Source organism: Fusarium redolens (assembly GCF_020744475.1).
Source record: "Fusarium redolens strain MPI-CAGE-AT-0023 chromosome Unknown BKA55scaffold_9, whole genome shotgun sequence".
Lineage (NCBI taxonomy): Eukaryota > Fungi > Ascomycota > Sordariomycetes > Hypocreales > Nectriaceae > Fusarium > Fusarium redolens.
In genome coordinates, this window is record NW_025763672.1 from 878,908 (window position 1) to 901,772 (window position 22,865).

The window sequence follows — 22,865 nt, forward strand, 5'->3', positions numbered from 1 at the left end:
TCTTGTCTATTCTCATTTCTTGCCCCTCATCAACATCATCTACTTTCGCGCCTGGTGAGCGTGATTGTGTGATTGATTTTCTGGTCATTTTCTTGTTCTTTTCCGTATCGCGCACCTTCAGCTACTCAGCCTCACCCCATATGATCGCCAGTCGCTAATTGCTCGCTCTACTACCTAATCTGGCTCGACCTTACTTCTCTGATACGGTTACGGCCTCGATATATACTTCGATCGTTTGCGACGTCCGGTCTCTACAATATAGGCCCAAGTTACTCTACGAATAAGACCTTGGCGTGCTTGACCCAACATGCGCTTCTCGCCGCTTGCGATCCTCGCTGGGGTGTCGGCTGTAGCTCTGGCTGAAGAGGAGAGGAACCCAGTGACTGACCCTTCGACTTTTAATGGAAAGACTGTACCACCATTCAAGGAGCTGACGCCATCAAACTGGGAGGAGGAAACAAAGAAGAATAAGTTTTGGATGGTCAAGCATTACAGGTACGTTGAGCTGGGAAAGAGTGTGGTTCGTATGCTTATGAGTTATCAGTCCCTACTGTAAGCACTGCACGAGATTTGCTCCAACATTCCAGACACTCTACGAATTTTACTACACCTCGAAGCCCCCGACTGACAACCCGGACGACACTTTCACAAAGTACTACGATTTCGCATTCGGCACGGTGAATTGCGTTGCCTACTATGATTTCTGCATGGACCACAATATCCAGTCATACCCGACGACGATTCTCTACGAAGATGGAAAGGTGTTCGATACGCTGCGAGGAATTAAGAATATGACAGCGTTGACGACCTCGGTCGAGAATGCGCTATCCAAAACACATCCAGGACGTCCTGCACTCGTGGAATTGCCCCAACCTGGCGATACCGTGTACCCTGCACCCAAGGCTGAGGAGCCAGCCGCCGAGAAAAAGGTTGAAGGAGCTCAGGGAGATGCTAAGGCTCCAGTAGAAAAGCCCGTCGTTAACGCCGAGAAGCCCCTCGACTTCGTTGCTGAAAAGCCGGTTGAGGAGCCAGCTGGCAAAAATGCGGGCAAGTCTCTTGACGACATTACCGAATTGCCCAAGGATGCAGAGAAATTTGACAAGACCGAATCTACCGAGAAGAAACCCGAGGAATCTGCTGCTGCTAAAGACGACAACAAGAACACGTTTGGCGCTGATTGGAAAGTCCCCAGCACAGGCCAGATGCTGAAGAAGACAAAGCCCAAGGATACCACCCCTAAGTACAATTTGGAGGGTACTAGCGTGCCTTTGACTCCCGAAAACTTCGACAAGTTGGTCACAAGCTCGAAGGATCCTTGGTTTATCAAGTTCTATGCGCCTTGGTGCTCTCACTGTAAGGCAATGGCCCCTACGTGGCAGCAGTTGGCCAAGAACATGCAAGGAAAGCTCAACATTGGTGAGGTCAACTGTGAGGCGGATCACAAGCTTTGCACACAAATGGGCGTCAAGGCTTTCCCTACCATCTTCTTCATCACAGGTACCGAAAAAGCTGAATACAAGGGTCTCCGTGGAGTCGGTGACTTTGTTGCATACGCCGAGGGTGCGCTTGAAGTTGCTGGTGGCGTTATCGATGTCGATGCCGAGAGTTTCAAGGAGCTCGAGAAGACCGAGGAGGTTCTCTTTGTTTACTTCTATGACCATGCCACTACTACCGAAGACTTCAAGGCACTGGATGCCCTACCTCTCAACCTCATTGGGCGGGGCAAGATTGTCAAGACAAGCGACCCTGAGCTTTGCTCTCGATTCAAGATCACAACTTGGCCCAGACTTCTGGTCTCTCGCGAGGGACGTGCTACTTACTACACCCCTATCACTCCTGATGAGATGAGAGATGTCGATTCTCTAGTCTCCTGGATGAAGTCTACTTGGCTCCCGCTTGTTCCCGAGATGACTGCCATTAACGCCAAGCAGATCATGAACCATAAGCTGGTTGTGCTTGCAATTCTGAACCGCAATGATGAGGACCGTCTACAAAACTCAATCTCAGAGCTCAAGAACGCCGCCAACGAGTGGGTTGATCGCCAGGTGCAGGAATTCCAGCTTGAGCGTAAGAAGCTCCGAGATGCTAAGCAGATGAGAATCGAGGAAGCCCAGAGCCGTGACGATCAGCGTGCCCTTCGTAATGCCAAGGCCATCAAGATTGATATGGACTCTACCCGCCGTAAGGAGGTTGGCTTCGCTTGGGTTGATGGTATTTTCTGGCAGAGGTGGATTGCCACCACCTACAACATCGACGTACGAGATGGCGAGCGTATCATCATTAACGAGGAAGATGTAAGATTTCTAAAAGGCTCCTGCGATTGACTATACTAACAAATTCACAGCGACACCAGTTCTGGGACACCACCCCCACTGGCAACCAGATCATGGTTAGCCACACCTCTATCATGGACACTCTCGACAAGATTGTCTACGGCCCCAACCCAATCTCTCCCAAGTACACTATCGGTGCTTTTGCCAAGTTCTTCTTCGATATCAAGATGAACTTTGTCGACCATCCATTTCTGTCAATGGGCTTTGTCATTGCCGTTGGCTTTGGTCTCTACTCTTGGATTCGTAACCGTACCAGACGGTCTCGCGGCACTTTCTTCCGCATGGACGACTCTCTTGGTCTTAAGGATGGTCTCCTGGGACAGAACGGTAACGACAAGTCTGACTAGACTTGCAGCCTGTGAAACAAGCGGTGTTGAGGGGAAAGCCAGAAGAGAAAATTGGACTGATGCTTGTCAATGCGAATCGACAGGGTTTATTGGAATGGGTTCACAACAGGATTTGCTATAGTCATGTGTTGATAAATTGCGGAGTTTTGGGTTTGATATCTATTTATTTAGATTGCGTGTCACTGTATACTGATTGAGCTGATGCGGGAATACCACGCTTGCGTACATATGTTACGTTCCGTCCTACCCTTGAAGTTAACGTATGTGCTTAAAACGTTCTGATGCAGTGACCCCTTGTTTCGATTCTTTCTCTTGCCTCTTGTCTCATTTAGACTTGACTCTCATATGAGATTTCACACTATGGTTGTACGACCTAACACATCAAGTCAAAGAAAGGCACCATGGGGGTCTTCAGGGTAGTTGAGACCTTGCTATGTATTAAAGTTGTGTATTGCTATTTCATATATCTCCTGAAGCTCGACCTATGTGTCCAATATTGACCCATGAACGAGGCAAGATATAACCAATCAATTCCAAGCGTTTACTGCCTTTCCTGCCCAAAAACTCTCCCTCTATTCTCGATCAAGGAAGAAGGTTAGGGCTAGCTAATAGGTAAGTAAGGCTTTTTAGCTAATATATATATAGCTAGGTTTAGGCTATAATTAAGGCAGCTAATTATAATAATTTAACTTAATAAAGCTTTACTAGCTATAAGGGTAATAAATATTTATATTATATTAAAGTTTAGAAATACTTAAATATACCTTTTAAGGCTAATTTATAAACTTAAAAAAAAATATTATATATAATAGCTATAAATATTAAAAAGGCCTAATTTAATAAAAATAATATTAATTATATTAAAATAATAATCTTTAATTATAAGAACTTTTTACTTATATAGCCTATTTATAAAAACTTTTTAATTAATAAAGATTTTTTTTAAATATAAAAAGTAAAAGCTTAAGAATTTAAAAAAAAAAATTATATAAAGGGATATAGCTAAGTAAGAGAAACAGGGGGTTTTTTAAGGCCCTTAATAATAGCTTATATAATAAGTAACTTAAAGATATTTAATAATAGGCTAAGGAGGTATTAAAGAAAATTAAAAACTTATAATATAATATAAATAAAAGTAAAATAATTATAAGTTTTAAAGGAAAATATATTAAGTTTTATATATATATATATATTTTTTCCCCTTGCCTTCAGCCTTATACGAGGCCATCAAGCTTTTTAGCTTTTCTATCAATAGTTTAAACAGTAAGACCCCTATAGCAGGCCATCATCACAGAAGTCAGAATCAGATAAGGTTTATCTGCCTCAATGACGCGATTGCTGCCTTAACCAAGCAGTACTAATACCAGTTACATCTCAGCAGCTGGATCATGTAAGTTAGTTGGCGAAAGTCAAATCGACCTCAATCAATTGAATGCACGTGGTGGGGCACGTGACCAATCGACCTTGCGTACGAGAACAGATAAAGTGAAATCAGTGAAAAAGCAGTGGTCTAAACTGGGGAAGTTTTATATAAGTTTAAGTTACTTAAAGTTAAAGACTTAAAGTTATAAATGTAATATTAATAGTAAAAAAAGGATTAAATAAGTTATAAAATAGGCTATATAATTAAATAAGTAAATTAGTTATAATACTAATATATTATTAATATAAATAAAAATAAATATTAATATATTACTAATGTAAATAAGAAAGCTTATTTATTATATTAATTAAAATACTTTTATAAATTATTATTAAGGCCTTATAAGCCTTTTAATTTTTATATATTAACTTAATATATAAGGTTATTAGGGTTTTAAACTAGCTATTAATTAAAATAAAAGTTAAATTTTATAATTAAGGCTTATTTACTTTTTTTATAAGATAATTATTAAATTTAAGTTTATTTAATTTTAATATATAAAAGATAATAAATTAACTTCAATTAGTAAATCTTTTAAACTTATATACTTATTTAATTCCTAGTTTATATTATTACTTTTTTACTAATTTTACTTTATTTATTTTTATATATAAGGTTAATTAGTTATATGCCTTACTATATGTATTTAATTAATTAAGGTTAATTTAGCTTTTACTAATTAACTTATATAAAGTAAACCTAATATAATTTCTTTAATTTCAACTTTAATAGAATTTTTAAACCTTACCTTTATTTTATATTTATTTTAAAACTCTTTATTAATTTAAAAGTAATTTTCTAATAATATTAGCTACCCTTATAGATATATTAAAAAGCTACTTTTTATATATAGCTAAGTTACTTATAAAAGCAATAAAGAAAGCTATCTTATTTAATTAAAGAAAATAACTTTATTTTAAGACTATTTCTAAGTCTTTAAGACCTAGTAGCTTATTATTAACTTAATTTAAATTAATTAAATTAATATAATATCTCTCTTTTATATAACTAATTAACTAAATTAAGCTATAATTAAAAATAGCTATTTTAATAAAGTTAAATCTATCCTTTAATAAAAAGTTCTTTATAATAATAGTAATTATTATATATAATATATAGAGTTCTTTTTTATTAACTACCTCTAGGGCAGGCCTAATAGCTAAATTGAGATTATAGCTAGTTATATAGTAGGTATAATTATATAGCTATAGGCTATTTTATATAGGCATTAAGGCAGTATAGCTATTATGCTGTTAATAAGAAGGGTTAGAAGGGGAAGTTAGGTTAAATAATATACTTTATAATAGATAAATTAGGTATAGTATATTATAAAGGTTAACTAAAGTTCCTTTAGATAGGTTAAAGGAAGAAAGTTAATCTAGCTGCTAAGATATAACTAGTATTAATATTACTTAATTAAGATAGTAATTATATTATTAAAGTAAATAAACCTTATCTAATTTTAACTTTTATAATAATAGCCTGCTATAAGGGTCTTATTATTTAAATTATTAATAAAAAAGTTAAAAAGCTTAATAGCCTTATATAAGGCTAAAGGTAAGGAAAAGAAAAAAAAATACTTATTTAATAGATATTTTTATAATATAAAACTATTAAAAGGAATTTTAATTATTAAATTTATTAAAAAGGTAAGCCTTTATATTTAATATTAATAATATTTTAATTAGTTATTAAATAATAAATTAGTAGTTAATTTTATTAATTAATAGCTTATTATTAATTATTATAATTATTTTTTAAGAGGTATAACTTTAAGACTTTTAATTATTAAACCCTTAATTAAATAATTAAATTAACTATTTACTATAATTCTAAGAAATATAATACCTTATTTTTAAATAAGAGGTAATAATTATATAACTTTATTAAATTAAGAAATATAACTTATATTTAAAACATATTACTCTTTTAATCTTTTTGTAATTTAATAGTATTTAAATTAAATAACTTATTATAAAAGTATATTAAATGATTAAAGTATAATATATTATAAGGGTTAATTTAACACCTTTAAAATAGGTTATAAGGAGAAGATTAAGGCTAGTTAAAAAGCAGGGCTTTTTAACTAATATATATATAACTAGGTTTAGGCTATAATTAAGGTAGCTAATTATATAAAGAATTAGTGAGGTTGTTAAGTGTCAACCCCTCCTTGGCAATATCTCCAGCATCAACCAAGAAATCAAGAGGCATCTCAACAAGTGTACCACGGATACGCGACAACCACTCCCTGACCTCCCTCACGCCACCAGGGAACTCAGATTTCACAATGTGACCATACTCAACCTTGCCCTTCTTAAGCTCCGCCTTGACATCCTGGTCTTTCTTACCAGGGATGATGAAGTACTGGGAGAAGAAAGTGTCGTACTCCTTCCAAGTCCTAACTCTATTGGTAGGAACAGGGTGGAATGCTCGATCAAATGTCTCGGTGTTCACACGTGCGGTGCTAGTCCAGAGGCGTTGGAAATCTGGGCTAAGCGGATCGACGACGAGATGATCGGCTGGAGAACCCCAGTCGTAATCGTTGGGGTCTCGGTCAACGGGTGTCCAGTTTCGGTTTGGTTGATCCCAGCGTTGATCGGGAACGAGGCCAAGATGCTTGCGGAAGAGGAAGCGACGCAGAGAAGCGGCAAAGCGGGAAGCCGTGTAGGGACGTCCGTTCATGTATGACTCTACGGGTGTAGGGTCTTCAATGACAACTGCGATTTCGGAGTCGTGATCGCCGAGTTGTGAGCGGTCGTTCAAATTGGCTGAACCGCAGATGACGAGACGATCATCGACGATGAGAAGCTTGCTGTGAATGTACAATTCCTCGGAAACGAAAGCGTTAATCTCATCTTCAGGATTGCCATCCCAGCGTAACTCAGTGACTCTAGGGCCTTTGTCCATGTAACAGGAGCTGATAGTGTCGAGGGTGTTGTCTCCAACTTTGCTAGCCTCCTGTTGGTATCTCTGGTATGAGTCTGCACCACCTCCCTGGGAGTAGCCTCCTTGCTCTTGTCGCTGTGGTCGGTCATCATATCTTGATTCAGAGTGGCTCGAGTAACGTTGTTCCTGTCGGCTGTCATATCGGGAAGAGTTTGAGTGTTCCCCATACTGTGGACGATCATCGCGGCGAGAGCCGTAACGATCAGAATCCTCTCTGCCGCTGTAACGTGGGTCAGCTTGAGGATGATCGTAGGGATTACGTTCAGGTCTTCCATATCCTGCATCTGGCCGCTCCCCATAGTCGCCTCGACCGCCATAACTTTGCTGTGAGGAACCGCGGTAGTCACCATCACGTCCGTATCCCTGTTGAGAATATCCTTGGGGCCTAGACTCAAATCGAGGATCGGCTCCAGGGTGGGCATAGGGATCGCGGGCTCGCCCGTGGTTATCCCCTCGGCGGTCATCGTCGCTATCACTGCCACGTCGTCTTCCATAGCTACCACCTCGGCGGTCGTCGTCACTGTCGCTATCGCGCCTGTTTCTGGACCCAGAGTGACCTCCACGGTAGTCATCGTCCTGACGTCTGCTGTCTGGTCTGGAGTTGTAGCCCCGCTGAGACTCCTGTCGGTAATCGTCTCGCTGAGACCGGTCTCCATAACCTCGACTTTCATACTTATCACCTCCTCGTGAGCCTGAAAAGCCGCCTCGGCTCTGTTGGTACTGATCACGTGCTGCCCTTCCTGATCCCTCATCTGGGTAACCGCCCAACTCACGATCTCTCTCCTGTCGAGCCTCTTCATATGACACACCAGTTCGGGCTTCCGCATCAGCCATTGTCTTGGAAGTATTGATTCGATCGAAGTTTCGAAGGTTGTAGAATCCGATGTATCTGCTTGTGTCTCGAATGCCTGCCTTCTGAAGCTTCTCAATGATACTATACCCACCACGCGAGATCGAGTCATATTGGAACTCCATGATAGCTCTGGTTCCCAGAGCTCCCTCGTCCTGTAAGTCACCTGCAAAAGCGGGAACGGCTGGCATCAATATCCAGACATGAAAGGGTGTTCCTTCATGGTCAGCGCGGATAATTCGTTCTACCAACGCAGCACCGATCTTGTTCTTAACAACTCGTTGCTTATCATCGGTAGCGGTGATGAAGAACTGATTCGTTAGTAAAGCCTTGTAAAACTAAAGGAATACTTACTTGGTTCTCGATGTAAACGTAGAACCTAGAGTTCTTGATTGCGTCGATGTATGCGTTCTGGATCGAACGCTCAAGAGGGTGGCCCGACGACCACTCAGCACAACTGCGTCATGTTAGTAACGGTTTATACACGTAAAAAGCATAAGAGAAAGGCAGAGCCGATAAAGTTCACCTTCGAATCATCTGTATTTGAGGCATGTCGCCACGACCTTCAGATCTGTGCCCACGGTCACGATGAGAGTCATCATGTTCCCCAAACGATCTCAGCCTGTCCATACCACGGCTGAACTGCTGCGTTAAGCCACCCAAATAGTCATCCTCGCCTCTGGATCGTCTATCTCCAGAACCGGAGGTGTCTCGTGGGGGCAGCTCGAGTTTGTGATACTTGCCGGGGTTCTTCTCCTTATACTTGTCTTTGAAGATGAAGTTCCTGTTATAATTAGACTGTGTCAATGAATTACAGGTTGTGGCGGCTTACCATCGGTCAATAAAGTGATCAACCATATCACGAGTGATAGGTCCGTTCATGCTCAGAGCAACATCTGACCAACCCATCCTGGAGCTCTTAGTTCGGTCGACTAGAGCCAGTCAGTTACGGTTTCTAGAAGGCAGAATATTTGAAAGGGTGGATTACGCTTGTTTTGATCCCAGTCCTTCACATCAGCGAAGTCGTAGACTCTGCGCCATCTTTTTAGTATGATCATATACTTCATTTTAGCAATCAGACATACCTGGCATTATTGTAGTCTTGTCCTGGGAAAATAATGGCATCCAAGTTACCGGGGTGAGCATCAGCGATGGGGTGACCTGGTTAGGATAGTGAGTAACAGCTCCTCAATAAAACACGTAAACTTACTGTTTGTGTCCCATCTTCCAAAGCCTAGAGCCATATGAATTAGCATTTCTTTTTCTGAGTAAGACAGGAAAGTCCATACACATATCCAGTCCTCCCATAAAACCCAGTTTGCCGTTGTCGATGACGAGGAGCTTCTCATGATGTGCCCAGTATAGCACGACACCATCAGCAGTACCATAGACAGCCTTGATAGCATCTCCAGATGCTTTGGCAAGATCAAAGTTAGTCAAAGCTTTGATAGACTTGCCCAATTCCCTCTGTAGGTCGTAACCTGTGGGCAAGTGGTCAGGATGTCGGAAGACATGAATATTCTTGTGCAGCGCTTCAAGAGCAGTTCTCGTATGACTGCTATTGAGAGTTAAAGCTGCCTCGACCTCCTTATACACGATGATGTAAACCTGGACGCCGCGCTGTGCGGCCTGTTGAAGCATGCGATCCAGACGGTATTGTTCGTTCTTAGCAGGGGGGCGGCGAAGATACAACTCAGGGCTCAACCACCAATCAAGAATGTAAATACTTTCCCGTGCCTCTAGAAATGGGTATGTCAGATAATTATCTAAGAAAATTTCTGGATTGCTGTGACTTACGCTCAATGGCCTGGGAGACGGCCCAAAAGTATGAGGCACCATCGACGTACCACTTAACGTTGCCCTTCGACTCTGAGGCAAATGAATGATAGCGATTCACTGCCTGCTGTCTTTGAAGATATTGGGCAGCAGCGTCATGAGAATGGTCATCGTCGTGAGATTGCTTTCCTCCTTGGGGGCGACCATCGCTTGGTGGCCGGTCATAGCCTCCCTGAGGTGGACCTTGAGAACCATAGCCTTGGTTTCCATAACCTTGACTTCCATGGCCCTGGCTTCCGTACCCCTGGTTGTCGTGGCCTTGGTTACCATATCCCTGGGATTGTCCGTAGCCCTGGGACTGTCCATAACCCTGAGACTGCCCATAGCCTTGAGAAGGACCTTGGTTGCCGTATCCCTGATATCCGTAGCTCTGGTTGCCATGGCCTTGAGATTGTCCATAACCTTGACTACCGTACTGGCTTTGCCCTTGAGACTGACTGTAGCCGTAATCTTGGCCATGGGGCTGCTGACTCTGTCCGTGGTGAGATTGTGACTGAGAATCATGCTTATCATCATCGTCTTTCTTGTTCAAAACACTTTCGACGTGCTCGCCGACCTTCTTAAGGAAATCCATGTCGGAAGACGAGGATGAGGACTAATACCTCAACGAGCCAAGGCCTTGGCGGTGAGGCTCAAGCAGAAGATGGGTAAAGAGTTCAAAACAGTCCAATGAATGATATATCAAGATAAACTAACGTAGGCAAGAAGTAGTAGATTTTAAGTAAGAATATGAGTTGTTTTACTGAACGAGAGTGATAAGCTGACGGACTGTAAGAAGACAGCTGAGCTTGGAAGCTCAAGTGGGGAGCTGATGACGCCGATGATGGCTATGGAATGCGGAGAGCCAATGAATGAGAGATGCCGTAAATAGGTACATCATCAGGGTTGCGTTATCAATTAATTGCTCTAAACAAATAGGGAAGCTTCGTATTTCATTGGAACATTCATCAACTTGCGGGGTTGAACATAAACAGACAAGACACTCTCAGAGGATCAGCAACTCACAACCCATAACAAACGTGAATCACAAACCATTTATACAGTGACAATCACTCTCGTTTCATGTCTTTCAAACACTGATTCAAGCTGATTCACGCTAAACAGCATCCTACTGAACTGACAGCTTTGACTGCCGAAACCAAACCCTGGTAAAAGACTCTAATGCAAGGCAACCCATTGGGACAAGTAACTAAAAATCTACCGAACTCGCATGTTCACTTGTATACCCGTTGGCTCGAGCCGGGGGGGGGGCCAACTAAGCAAGCTTAGTTGGGCATAAAACCGTGAGACATGCACAAAAGGGTGAGACAGACGGATCACACCAAACTTTAGGTAGAAAAGTCACGTGAGAGGGAAAATTCCTCTTATTATAGCTATTATATAAGATCTAGCTTAATTAGTAATTAGTATAAAAATTCTAAATATTCTTTATAAAAAGAACTATTTAAAGATTTATTTTTTAAGTTTATAAGATTTTTTTATAATTAAATATTTTAATTTATAATATTTTCCTTAAGAATTTTTTTTTTTTATATTATATATATTTACTAAGTAATATACCTTAAGTTTAAAACTTATATATAGCTTATAGAATCTATATATATTTTTATATATTATATTTATATCTTAAATACTTTAAATATAATTATTAAAAAATTCTAGTTAATTTATTTAATAAAAAAAAGCTTTTTTAAATTAATATTTTAAAATATTTAAAGCTTAATCTTATAATATATATTAGCTTTAAATATATATTTTAAGCTTTATTTATAACTTATTAATATATTTATAATATATTAAAATTCTTTAAAAATTCTAATTAACTTATAAATATATTAAAATATTATTTTTTTTTTTTTATTAAACTTTTATTTTAAAATATATATAAAATTATCTTTAAGGATATTATTTAAATTTTAAATATAATTAATAAATATATATATAAAAATATAATATTTAATTTATAAGATATTTCTTTAATTATTAAAGAATTATTAAAAAATTACTTTTTTAATATTTAAAACTAATATTTAATAGCCTATATAAGCTAATAAGATTTTAAATTAAAATTCTAATTTTTCTATAAGCTTTATATTATATTAATATAATTTTTAAATATTTTTTAAGTATTTTATTTCCTCTTTTATAATATTTTTTAAGTTTATTATCTCCTATCTTTTCAGCTTCTCCTGTCTCACCCTTTTGTGCATGTCTCACGGTTTTGTGCCCAACTAAGCTTGCTTAGTTGGCCCCCCCCCGGCTCGAGCCAACAGGTAAGGCTCGTGTGAACTGTTGTTTAAATCCGATGAAACCTCTTGGCCTGCAACAACTCATCCAAAGATGAATAGCCCTGACAGCCTGTTATGCTTCCTTGTATTAGACACTATAACTGGTATGAGCTCAGTCAACTGATTATGATACCAACGCTGATATGGATCACTCAGCCTGTTTTTCGGCAACCGAGATTAACAATGTGATTGTCCTGGATTAGCTACAGGTGTCCATGACTCGGTGTTTGAACACCGAAGGATGAGCTGATAGAAGGGCCTCTGTCACGATGTTATCCACCTTCTACTCAGACCCAATACGAGTGAGTTACAAGGAATATAGTGGACAGACAGTATGAAGAGTTCCCGTTCTCCATCCGTCCCGTCCCGTCTCGTTTCATCAACCCATCCAAGGATTTACTAGCTTTCAGGCCTCAACTCTTAGCCTTGACGGTCAACTCAACCAGTTTGAAGCCACCAGCAAAAGCAAATCTCAACTGCCAGATTTGTATATGCGCCATTTTCTTCCGACAATCTGTGGCAACCGTGGCGTGCAACCTCTTCACGATTGCTTCCGCAGAAAGTGAAGGATTCGACCCAATCCAGAGTCGTTTTGAGGGTGTAAAAGAACAAACTTGGCTGGGCTGATGGTCTAACTACCTTAGTCAGACCGGGGGTGATTTGATGGGTTGCGGAGCCGTCAACTTATACGCTAAAATCCACACAGGCAACTTACCGTACCTTCAGGGCTGCTGCAATTACCCGCCGGGACGGTAACTACAGGGCACTCCACTGATGGAGGCGACCATCTCAGGAACTGGAACCTGGAAAACTTCCATCTTTGCTAGGGCACCTTGTAACCCAACCTTGCATCCACGAGCCCAGAGTTACCTTGGATAGCAGTGGCTGCAGGGGAGAAGGCGACTTTTTTTCTGGTTCACTGAATCACACTCACTCACCCGGAGAGACCTCATCTTAATACTGTAGTAACCTAACCTACCTAAGGAGAGGCAAGGCAGGTAATCAGTCACGTTTTGATGCTCAGGTCTCTTCAAACATCCATGGCCATTTAACTCCCTGGGCCGAAATTCTCCGACTTCTTTTTCTCAACACTTTGTCTTACAATTCTTACATTTCCTAACTTTCAACTGCTTGCTTGAGAGCCCACCAGCCTAAGTTTAAACTCTTCAAGTAAGTCTACTAGCTTGTACCGGGTTCGAGCTCCTAAATCGGATAACCAATATCTCCCCTCATCGAGTTGCCTATTAAATCAAGCCTCTAATAAATCTTTTACAGAATTTCTACACCAGCGTTGACCGATATTTCACCGTTCAATTCAAATATCCATTGCGGTTGGATACATGGTCTCCACCTTGCAGATGCGTATACGACAAAGAAGCATTGTACACTGAGACACAACTTACTCTCCGGGAACCACTCAAACACACAACTCTTGACATAACCTCGCCCAATTAATAAGGAGCTCTCAACATGACAGCTTCAGGAACAGTGGCCCTCTTCTCACCAGGGCAGCATGGGCACTTGATTCCCTATCTTGCAGCCATTCATGCCTCCTGTATCACTCACGACCGAACCATTGCAGAATTCCTCCCGCCCCTATCTCACGAGAAACTTCTTGCTTGGTGGAAAGAGCGAATTGCAGAGGTCGCAGACGGAAAGCGACTCATATTCATTCTCCTGAACGAATGCGAACCTGGAGCTCGGCCGAACGGCTCCCATGTGGTGGGCGTTGTCATGCTAAATATGCCCTCTTCGGAAACTGGCCCATTCCGCGGCGTCGTGGAAAAGCTTCTTGTTCACAAAGCTTTTCGCGGTCGAGGAGGTGCCAGAACTTTGATTTCTGCTCTCGAAGCTGAAGCGACCAAGCGTGGTCGAACTATTCTGGTAAGTTCAATGTCCATCATAACTATACTAACGTTAGCTCTTCGGCATGTAAGTCCCGGTAACTAACAAATGCTTAGCTTCTCGACACCGAGACCGGAAGCCCAGCAGAAGAGGTGTATAAAAAGCTTGGTTATGTCGAACTTGGCCAGATCCCAAAATACGGTCTAAGTCCAAATGGAGAGCTTAAGGGCGGTACCTTCTTTTGGAAACATCTGACATTACAGTCCTGAGGAGCTCTCATGGAGGGGTGAAGTGTATCGAGCTCTTGTTATTGACAAGGATCGACTATTCAAAAGTGCTGTAGAAAATCCCCTTCATTGGAGGAAAACGAGGCGACTCGATTTTGCTGTTCTTATCATGGACTATGGCGGGGTGCTTCGGTTTGTTTTCTAGATATCCATCCAAAATATGAACAATTCACGTTAAAATTGACATTGTACCATGTCTGTATAAACTTGGAAAATCGCATACAAAAAGGAAACCGCTTTGATTGCTTCCCGCACTACACAATGGATCCACGATACTATTACAGCTTCCAAGAAACGCCATCACCCAAGGTCACTTTTATATACAATCTACTCGTCGTCATCGAGCTCTTCAACTCTTGGGGCCTCGTAGTGCCGTTGCTGCACATCGCCAGTCTTGACCTGAGTATCTGTACCAGTTGTAGTCGCAGTCGTGGGCGCAACTTGTCCAGTAGCGGCTGCGAAGGCGGGGTTGGCGCTGGTTCCAGGGGCAGCAGACTTCTTCTTTTTCTTCTTCTTCTCGGTCTGCGTGTATGTTAGCAATGTGCTTCATTCTCTCGTAATATAGTTAACTGACCTCGTGCCAGGCCCAAACAGGTCTGAAACTGTCCATGAACGAAACGTCCTCCCACAAGTTGGGGAAAAGCCATAGACCGGGTGGTGTAGTGAAGTAGGTGATACAGAACAGGATAACACGAAAGATAGCCATCAAGAAGAACAGTCCGAGCAGACCAAGAAGTCCCCAACTGAGGTAGTAGACACCCTGGCGCAACACCAGAGGCCACAGAGGGTACAAAACGATTGCGAAGATAGCAAGGAGTGCAAGACCAGCGTAGATCTTACGCTTGAGCTGACTGCCTTCCCACAGCCAGCAATAGTACATATCGTCTTTTGCCTCTTGTTGCTGCTCAATCTTGACTGTCCACTGACCCTTGACACGCTTGGGCTTCTTTCCATTAGGGCCTGCCTGGGGTTCGACCTTGGAAACTCGGAGGGCAAGCATGCTCAGGGGTAGCAACTTGAAAGTGTTCTCGAGAGAAGCTCGGTCGGTGATTTCGGGGAGAAGAGGGTTCTTCTTGCGGGCTTTCTCATATGCGGGGGACTGAAGAGCTCGGAGGGCTCGCTTGACTACGAGTTGTTAGTAACTGACTTGGAAGAGATTGGTGGCATTTTGATTTACCTCGAAACATGTCCTTTCGCTCGCCGTTGAGAATAACAGTTCTAGGCTTAAGATCTTGGCCTCGGAGGAACGTTGCAAGAGCAATGGCCTTGGGGTTGGGGGGTCCTGGGGTGATAGGCTGAGCGCGACCCTGCTGGGGAGGTTGACCGTGATCATGAGAATGACCGTTGTGGTCGTGGTCGTGGTCGTGGTCGTGGTCGTGATCATGACCTTGCTGTTGCTGTTGTGCGCGCATTCTCATTTGCTCTTGCGCTTGTCTCTTAATGTGCTCAATAAACTCAGGGACGGTCATGCCGTTCTTTTCAGCATCAATGGCAAGTTGGCGCTGCATTGCCTGAATCTGCTCGGGTGTAGGTCGCTGCCCGGGTTGCGGCATGGGAATCTGCCCAGGCTGAGGGCCTGGCTGGGGAGGTTGTTCAGACATATTTTACTGGAAAGTCAGTGTAAAAAAGAGTGTAGAGAAAAAGTTTATTGGGTTAAAGAATTGGATGAGAGAGACAGAAGCGCACGAAGGCGAAGTAAAAGATGTGGACTTGACAGGTTTAAGAAAGAACAAACATGGTGTTGCTGCCACTTGGACCATGCCGTGCCAATCATGTCATAGCTCGCCCAGAGACAACGGTGTTCACTTCCTTCCATCACTGAGCTCCAGAATTTCCGGGGCGGATTGTTAATTGCCCGACCTCCGGCATATCTCCACGTGACTGCTAAGTCAGTGTGAGATTGAGGTGTGAGTGAGCCTTGAAGCTTTAGATCATCACAATTACTTTGTTTGAGAGCTTACAGCCAACATCATGGGTGATCGCTTAACACAACTTCAAGATGCTGTAGATCAGGTGAACTTTGAGTCTATGTGGGAAAAAAAGATTTCGCTAATACATTTTACAGCTGGCCACACAGTTCGTGGCATGTCTTCACTATGTCAACAGGCGACATGACCTTGAAACACTTGGTCCTAATGACAAGATTCGTGAAGTGAAAGATGCTCCAAAAGAAGGTATGCTAAAGTCTATTTCTTATCTCAAACGAAAGTAGCTAACTGTTTCAGTTGATTCACTCCCTCCTGACGACTTTCGAGCTGGTATGGTAGAGTTGTCACAAGATCTCGTTCTCAAAGAGCAGCAAATTGAGGTCCTCATCTCATCTCTCCCCGGTTTAGACAACAGTGAAATGGATCAGGAGAGATACATCAAAGAGCTTGAAGAGGATCTGAAGATTGCTGAGGCCCAACGCCAAGAAGCAATCAAGGAGAAAGATCAGATTTTGTCTGAGCTTGACAGTGTTATTCGCAGCATCCGACGACCTTGAGTACGGTTTCAGTTTTTTTTGCCACGTTTATTGATGCGCAGCGCGGAGTTCAGGGTACGAATAACCAAATGGAAGGCTGGTAGCCCATTTAAAGGAGCATTTTATTATTTTTGTTGAAAAACCATAATACAAAGGTATCTCAGCCGAGTGAGCGCCTTGAACGCCACCGTCTAAAACTCTATCACATGCCTCATAATCCTCTCTATTTCGTAACCGACCTCAAATGTCGTAATCTATGCCTTGTTTGAAGTAGATTTGAAGAACTGCGGGTAGACGTTCCTTAGCTCTCGTAGGTGCTGGATTTGGTATTGCGAAGCAGGGGTTTTTGGAGCTGGTACTCCCTCCTCAACGAGATGAGCAGCCGTCCAACCAAATTTCTTGGCTTCTGTGCAGTTCAAGGCAGAATCATCTAGAAGGGGTTAGATGGAGTTATGAGTAACAACGTAGGGAACTTACCAACAAAGTAACAATCCTCCACACGCTCGACGCGTGCTTCGCGCATGGCCTTCTCGTACATGCGGGGGTCCGGCTTGCAGAGTAACGGTTGTTCCGCATAGTTGCAGTATGTGAGACCATCGAAGATGTCCTCGATGCCCAAGAGGCGAACAACTCTCTTTCCGTGGTTCACATAAGCATTGGTGAAAAGCCATACAGTAACCTTGGACTTGTCGATGTCGTCAAGGAGTTCGCGTAGCTCAGGGTTGGGCTTGATGATTCCTTCGAGGGGTAAAGCATCGTCCACTTTGGCGTTGTAATCCAAGGGGTCGATTTGGTGATGGCGCACCAGCCCCTCAATGGCGAGGCCGTAATTGGTGTAATACTCTTTGTGGAGTTTCACTGCTTCGTCCCATGGAATCTCCAGGTGTTTAGAGAAGTACTCATCGATGAGTTTAGCCATTATGTCATGGACTTTTGAGCCTTTATTCATTGTTAGTTTCAAGTAGTCATAGACATCAATTTCAGTTTAAACTTACTCCTCGGATAGAGGCAGTTGTCAATATCGCTGCAACAAAGTTAGCTCGGAGCCTATATGAGGTAAATTTCGAAAAGACTAACAAAAATAGGACCGGCTTTCCCGGGTTCATGTCCTGAGTACTGCCCATAGTGAATTTGGTATGAGTCTGAATATTGAGGCTGGGGTTGTGGTTGGCAAAGTGAGGATAGCGAGGTGTAAGATTTGAGTTGAGCAATAAAGAGGAGGCAACTAAAGGTTTTGAGAAGCGCTTCAATGATGATATTGCGGTAACACGTGGTCGTAATTGGTACATTGAATGGGTATGAGGAGGAGAGAGACAGTTTAAATAGAATTTTATAGGGAATGGCGATCTGGGCTAAAAGTGCAAGGCTAGTAAGTAATCAATCACTTCTTTGGATCAACTCTGCAGTATCCGTAGGATATCGTCGGTATCCGTTGATACGCTACGTTTCACCCAATGACTCTTGCGGTGTGGCTGAAAAATGAGCAAAGTTCAGCGCGGATCGTCTTCCGGTCTCCGATCGCGGGACTGTCATTCTTTCACTAGTTGCATTTGATACTAAATGAGTTGTTGTTGAGCAAACATTCGAGGAATTCATGGAAGATGTCCCCTTTTTTTAATTGAATCTCCATTCAAAAACACGTGTAAATAGGTCATAGGACTTCAATTCCTAGATCCTCATGGCATGAAGTATCATGGGCTTAAAGGAGGCTGTCGAGCCACGCGTTATAGTCGTTTCCATGATCCATGCTTACAGGGAGTTCATCATGAGCCTCATGGTTCGGACACTAAATGATAGGACGGGACGAGGAATCCGGGGCTATTGGACTATTCAAGCTTGCTGTAAGCATGGATATTAGTCTTTGGTATCTTCAGGGATCGAATTTGTAAGACCACAAGTGTCGTGTTCTTGATATTGAGGCTCAATGGACAGTCTGTATAAGAGCTATGACACTAGACACATGACATTCAGCCCAATGCCACCTGATTTAACGAACCAACTCGAAGCCCATTAGTCAGTTGGAGCAAGTATTTGTCGATTTCGAATATTGATAATTAATTTGGTTTCAAAGTCAGTATTTTCATCTGATCAGCAGGTTCAACGGCCATCTCAAGACCCTGTAGTGAAAGAATTCTGCCGCTTACACCGCCTAAATTGTTTGCCTTTCACGTCCACCCGAAGTCAAGGCGCCAGTGGCTCTAAAAACCACTCCATTAATTGCACAGACCTCCAACTTCAAAGCTTCCATTTCTTGAACAACAACCGAAACAGCGCATTTACATTTTGATCAGTAGTATCTCTTTGGTCCGCGTCATATCGCGTCAAGAGTGGCGTTGTCGGTCGGGCTTATTACCCAACATTTTCGCTGAGCTAACTTGGAGTTGGTCCTATTTTGCTTGCTCCTTAATCTGGTGTCACCTGGTGACGCGACGTGTACATTTCACTCGCCGCCATCATGGCACAAGAGATTGCTCTTCAGGGGCATCTCGCTAGTAGGAATGAGCTCGCTGGTCTTGCTGAGAAGGGCCGTCATCAGATTGAGCAGTATGAGAAGATTGTACGCTTCTCGACCACTGTTCTTTCTGGTAAACATCCGACTATCAAGGTCCCCTCTAACTTTATCCCTTCCACACAATCTTCCATCCGTCCGATAGATGTTTCCATGACAGATGGAGCGCCGAGTCATCAGTCAGACATTCAACGGCAGACTATCGCGAACGAAAAGCAAGCAGACGTGTCTGCTACTGTTCCCTCTAGCACTACCAACAACAGCAAACCATACGGGACAGGATCTACTGAGATTAACCCCATCTTCCTAGAGAAGTCTGACGATTTGGTTAAAGCAGAGTTGAAGTTGCAGAGACAGAGGCTGGAACGTGCTTTGAGAGACGAGGTTGACCAGAGACGGGTAACTGCTAAGAGCGTGGTGCAAGGGGAGCCTATCGTCGAATTTGATCTTAACGAGGTCTTGACGAAAGCCTTGACGCTTGTGGAAAGCACTTCTGGTCCCGACACTGCTGCTGCTGCTGATGCTACTGACCATGACAATGCAAGTGATTCCTTCGATGACAACACTTTCTACTCGTCGCAGCACAACACTCCGTCGTCCGTTTTGACTTCCCGAGTCCGTAACGAATCCGAAGAGGCACAAGTGCCTGACGCGGAGTCGTTACCAACGATAAACAACCAAAACGCTCCTATTTCGCGACAACGTCCGACTGGTTTAGAGCAAGTCCCTCCGGAGCCGTACGCACCGAGCCACACTAGGCCTCAAGAAGCCTATGCAAATCCACAACCTTTCGTCGGTTCATCGAGCGTTAACAGCACTTCACGACCTGGACACGTCCCTGGCCTTGCTGCTTATAATGCAGACAAGACAACACCTAGGCAGGATAGAAGTGCCAGACAAAGTCCTAGTAATGGGGAGAGCGATAGGCGTAGAGTTGATTACGGGCCAGCCTCTCGACAGCCTCCCCGTGAACACTATATTGACAGCCGTCCCCCTTCTCCTCTGATCAGGGCACATGAGAGATCGCCTCAGAATGCACAGACTTCGCCATTAATGAATGCTAGGCCACGACCTCGGGCTGCCGAAGCGACGTCGACTTCGTCCACTGGTACTCCCGCCCAAGTTGCTGCTCTCAGAAATGAGCCAGTCGCTGTTACCAGTCCTGAAAGCTCGCCTCAAGGCGGTGCATCAGATAGGCGGAGAGCAAAGAAGAAGAAGAGAAAGGCTGACAGGCAAGCGCCCGAGACTGAACCAACGCCCTATATCAAGGCTGAACCTAGATCTCCTTCCCCTATGAATGCCCCTTCCTATGTTCGTCCCAATAAACGTCAAAGGTACGCTCAGCAACAACCAGATGAACCTGTCTACGAAGAAGTTCGTTACGAGCCTCACCCTGGCCTCTATCCTCCAGAACCTGTGCATAATCGTCAAGAGCGGGATGATCGAGTGCCATTAGGCTATGACAGAGTAGGCTTTTCATCACAACGTGCAGCGAGCACCACTGTTCCGGGAACTGCTGTCTATAGGAGAGAATACGCCGATGATCGATACGTCTCCGGTGGACCTTATCCTATCGAACAACCCCCCCATGTTCCACCTCATCACCAGAGGCAGTCGATCGGGGGAACAGCAAGTTCCCAAGTTCGACCTAACGACGGTTATCAGCGCCCATCGTGGCCTTATGCGGGAGCACATGAAGCGTCGCCTACAGGCTTAAGACCAGAAGGCGATGTGTTTATGGCACCTCAAAGGCCGCCGCCAACTCGAATTATCGTAGATGCCTATGGACGTGAGTATATTGAGCCACCACGTTCGACGATCATCCGGCACTCCGCAGTTCCTCCCGCTCGATCCGGCGAACCCGAGATCTTGTATGAACAAGCTCCGGTTCGGAGGCCCCAGGCGATGGAGGCCTATGAAGGAGGGGCAGTCTACAGGAGACGTTCTCCATCGTATATGCCTAGACGGGTTGTTACACAACCGGAGTACGTATCGCAGGATTACAGGGACCATATGCCACGTGAGCATTCAACACGGCCATTAGGTCCCTCAGGAGAGTTCGTTGAGGTGATGCCACCTCCAGAACGAAGACGTATGGAAGACGGGACGAGAGACTATATTACAAGGCCGACCAGCGTGCGACCAGCGGAACCTGTTCGGTATGAGGTCGCCCGGGACTACGGCCGAGTGCAGAGCGTGCGACCCGAGCCACCCGTACGTCAATATGCCACAAGCGTCCACCCGGAGAGCCACCGTGAAGCTGTACAGCCTTACGTGCGGGAATACGGTGCCATTGCTGCAGAGCCAGGCGTTGTGAGACAGGAGTACAGCACGCGGCCAGTGGAGCGGTACTACAATCAACCGATGAGAGGTGGAGAGGAGATTGCTTTCATTGAGAGACCGCGAGGAGCAACCCAGGAGATTGTTTACGCAGACGATGCGAGGAGGGAGGTTTATCGTTAAGCTGGGTCAAACCAAAGCGGTATTAAAATAGAAGCGGATCCAGTCGACATCAGACGGGATTACCAATATAATTTAATGACGTATGAAGACCTTTTTATACCCGAGAAGTTGAATGACAACGTCTATCTCTGCAACTACTATCTTTGGACTCAATGCGTAGCAATAATAATAGAGGAGGCCATGGTTCAGAAAAAAATGTCGAGCACTCGTCTGTTCTCCGCAATAGTAAGTCCCCAATTGGCCAAACATTAATTTGTGTTTCTATGTTGACAATGAAGATAGTTCATCATGGCCTGCAAGGATCCGTCTGAGCACAACAGGACGAAGCTCAATACGGTGAACCCCACCATGAGAGCAGTTTTGAAGAGAGCGAGAAGCGAGAAAGTGCAGCCAAACGTGTGAGATAAAATTATATCCGATATAAGCGCGAATTGTAACAAAAACACCAAGCAGTTGGTCATATGATAGACCGCTTGATGAATAAACAAGACTATCTGATATGGTTCGAAGGAATGAGGTGATAGGTAGGGATCGTATAGATGTGACCGTAGACTCGTCCTAGGGGTTTCATCAAACACCATGAATATGCTGTTCTGAGTAGTATCAATCATGCTGTCGTGGCAGTCTCTCAAGACTCTGCAGAGTTCACGGACACCTGAGAGGTCGAGTCCCAATTCCTGACCAGTCGGAATGTGCAAGGACCCTGAAAGGTCAGTGCAAATGTCACGAGCCCAAGGTACGAATATCAATGTTTGAGACATGGCTGGTGAGTCTGACTATCAACTCTCACATGTCCTGTCGAGTCAGTTCACAGATTGGGCTTCGCTTATCAACTGCTCCTCAAAAAGGGCATTCAGCTGGCCCAACTACTGAACCAGTTGCAGATGTGGTTAGTTAGTAACAGAATATGTAGGTTACTGACAGCATGGCTATAAGCTTCAAGGTTGACGGGTGAAAAGAGTGGCGTGGCTCGTGATGACCATGCATTCGACGGAAGCCACTGGAATTCGAGGAGGCAAGTCAGTGAAGCAATCAACAAAAGATGCTAGGACGCGCATATGCGCGTCTGCCCAGCGATCCAGAATTGTTGTGCCACATACAAACGGACCCCAAGAATGCCAGCTCCCTTGATAAATGCAGGAGTTCGCAATGTTGCAGTACAGAAGTCGAGACTGTAGATCCTTGTTTCCTTTAGTCTGTGTGCACATTGCCATTCTGCATTCTGCAGTGCCAGTCAAATAATAAGGTCCCTGAAAGTCTGATATATTCAA

The 22,865-nt window shown here is 43.4% G+C and overlaps 8 protein-coding genes across 8 annotated transcripts; 4 read left to right on the top strand and 4 right to left on the bottom strand.

Annotated features, from left to right (window-relative positions):
• Window positions 1-307: 307 nt before the first annotated feature.
• Window positions 308-2,680, top strand: BKA55DRAFT_690914 (thioredoxin-like protein; the record flags this gene model as incomplete). Its single annotated transcript, XM_046199581.1, has 3 exons — window positions 308-495; window positions 545-2,294; window positions 2,345-2,680. 3 exons carry the CDS (start codon window positions 308-310, stop codon window positions 2,678-2,680), a joined length of 2,274 nt encoding a protein of 757 aa, XP_046048591.1.
• A 3,473-nt stretch (window positions 2,681-6,153) lies between these two features.
• BKA55DRAFT_645191 (uncharacterized protein) lies at window positions 6,154-10,710 on the bottom strand. The gene is made up of 9 exons (XM_046197199.1): window positions 9,700-10,710; window positions 9,192-9,641; window positions 9,113-9,136; window positions 8,988-9,063; window positions 8,891-8,934; window positions 8,735-8,834; window positions 8,429-8,686; window positions 8,257-8,359; window positions 6,154-8,213 (listed from the first exon to the last, which is right to left on the bottom strand). The coding sequence occupies exons 1-9, from the start codon at window positions 10,310-10,312 to the stop codon at window positions 6,231-6,233; spliced, it is 3,651 nt and encodes a 1,216-aa protein (XP_046048592.1). The 5' UTR covers window positions 10,313-10,710; the 3' UTR covers window positions 6,154-6,230.
• A 2,786-nt stretch (window positions 10,711-13,496) lies between these two features.
• BKA55DRAFT_540221 (acyl-CoA N-acyltransferase) lies at window positions 13,497-14,140 on the top strand (the record flags this gene model as incomplete). The annotated part of the gene is made up of 2 exons (XM_046190232.1): window positions 13,497-13,910; window positions 13,988-14,140. The coding sequence occupies 2 exons, from the start codon at window positions 13,497-13,499 to the stop codon at window positions 14,138-14,140; spliced, it is 567 nt and encodes a 188-aa protein (XP_046048593.1).
• A 185-nt stretch (window positions 14,141-14,325) lies between these two features.
• Window positions 14,326-15,961, bottom strand: BKA55DRAFT_570036 (translocation protein Sec62-domain-containing protein). Its single transcript, XM_046192975.1, has 3 exons — window positions 15,336-15,961; window positions 14,733-15,283; window positions 14,326-14,680 (listed from the first exon to the last, which is right to left on the bottom strand). The coding sequence occupies exons 1-3, from the start codon at window positions 15,757-15,759 to the stop codon at window positions 14,486-14,488; spliced, it is 1,170 nt and encodes a 389-aa protein (XP_046048594.1). The 5' UTR covers window positions 15,760-15,961; the 3' UTR covers window positions 14,326-14,485.
• A 130-nt stretch (window positions 15,962-16,091) lies between these two features.
• Window positions 16,092-16,744, top strand: BKA55DRAFT_570038 (mediator complex, subunit Med21). The gene is made up of 3 exons (XM_046192976.1): window positions 16,092-16,171; window positions 16,224-16,332; window positions 16,384-16,744. The coding sequence occupies exons 1-3, from the start codon at window positions 16,130-16,132 to the stop codon at window positions 16,641-16,643; spliced, it is 411 nt and encodes a 136-aa protein (XP_046048595.1). The 5' UTR covers window positions 16,092-16,129; the 3' UTR covers window positions 16,644-16,744.
• Window positions 16,745-18,173, bottom strand: BKA55DRAFT_570039 (Haloacid dehalogenase-like hydrolase-domain-containing protein). The gene is made up of 4 exons (XM_046192977.1): window positions 17,700-18,173; window positions 17,618-17,646; window positions 17,100-17,561; window positions 16,745-17,052 (listed from the first exon to the last, which is right to left on the bottom strand). Exons 1-4 carry the CDS (start codon window positions 17,909-17,911, stop codon window positions 16,877-16,879), a joined length of 879 nt encoding a protein of 292 aa, XP_046048596.1. The 5' UTR covers window positions 17,912-18,173; the 3' UTR covers window positions 16,745-16,876.
• A 537-nt stretch (window positions 18,174-18,710) lies between these two features.
• On the top strand, window positions 18,711-21,718 carry BKA55DRAFT_386417 (uncharacterized protein). The gene has a single exon (XM_046185985.1). It carries the CDS (start codon window positions 19,078-19,080, stop codon window positions 21,592-21,594), a length of 2,517 nt encoding a protein of 838 aa, XP_046048597.1. The 5' UTR covers window positions 18,711-19,077; the 3' UTR covers window positions 21,595-21,718.
• BKA55DRAFT_386454 (uncharacterized protein) lies at window positions 21,551-22,444 on the bottom strand. Its single transcript, XM_046185987.1, has one exon. It carries the CDS (start codon window positions 22,353-22,355, stop codon window positions 21,843-21,845), a length of 513 nt encoding a protein of 170 aa, XP_046048598.1. The 5' UTR covers window positions 22,356-22,444; the 3' UTR covers window positions 21,551-21,842.
• Between the last annotated feature and the right edge of the window lie 421 nt (window positions 22,445-22,865).

What these genes read in the sequence shown, in the direction of transcription:
- BKA55DRAFT_570038 (XM_046192976.1), top strand. Translation starts at nt 16,130, where the DNA reads ATGGGTGATCGCTTAACACAACTTCAAGATGCTGTAGATCAG. An exon ending in TTCAAGATGCTGTAGATCAG is followed by an intron (nt 16,172 to 16,223) that starts GTGAACTTTGAG and finishes TACATTTTACAG; the next exon opens with CTGGCCACACAGTTCGTGGC. An exon ending in GAAAGATGCTCCAAAAGAAG is followed by an intron (nt 16,333 to 16,383) that starts GTATGCTAAAGT and finishes TAACTGTTTCAG; the next exon opens with TTGATTCACTCCCTCCTGAC.
- BKA55DRAFT_645191 (XM_046197199.1), bottom strand. Translation starts at nt 10,312, where the DNA reads ATGGATTTCCTTAAGAAGGTCGGCGAGCACGTCGAAAGTGTTTTGAAC. An exon ending in TATGGGAGGACTGGATATGT is followed by an intron (nt 9,137 to 9,191) that starts GTATGGACTTTC and finishes ATATGGCTCTAG; the next exon opens with GCTTTGGAAGATGGGACACA. An exon ending in CAAGACTACAATAATGCCAG is followed by an intron (nt 8,935 to 8,987) that starts GTATGTCTGATT and finishes AAGATGGCGCAG; the next exon opens with AGTCTACGACTTCGCTGATG.
- BKA55DRAFT_386454 (XM_046185987.1), bottom strand. Translation starts at nt 22,355, where the DNA reads ATGTCTCAAACATTGATATTCGTACCTTGGGCTCGTGACATTTGCACT.
- BKA55DRAFT_570039 (XM_046192977.1), bottom strand. Translation starts at nt 17,911, where the DNA reads ATGTACCAATTACGACCACGTGTTACCGCAATATCATCATTGAAGCGC. An exon ending in GGAAAGCCGGTCCTATTTTT is followed by an intron (nt 17,647 to 17,699) that starts GTTAGTCTTTTC and finishes ACTTTGTTGCAG; the next exon opens with CGATATTGACAACTGCCTCT. An exon ending in CAACTGCCTCTATCCGAGGA is followed by an intron (nt 17,562 to 17,617) that starts GTAAGTTTAAAC and finishes CAATGAATAAAG; the next exon opens with GCTCAAAAGTCCATGACATA.
- BKA55DRAFT_570036 (XM_046192975.1), bottom strand. Translation starts at nt 15,759, where the DNA reads ATGTCTGAACAACCTCCCCAGCCAGGCCCTCAGCCTGGGCAGATTCCC. An exon ending in GCGAAAGGACATGTTTCGAG is followed by an intron (nt 15,284 to 15,335) that starts GTAAATCAAAAT and finishes AACAACTCGTAG; the next exon opens with TCAAGCGAGCCCTCCGAGCT. An exon ending in CTGTTTGGGCCTGGCACGAG is followed by an intron (nt 14,681 to 14,732) that starts GTCAGTTAACTA and finishes ACATACACGCAG; the next exon opens with ACCGAGAAGAAGAAGAAAAA.
- BKA55DRAFT_386417 (XM_046185985.1), top strand. Translation starts at nt 19,078, where the DNA reads ATGGCACAAGAGATTGCTCTTCAGGGGCATCTCGCTAGTAGGAATGAG.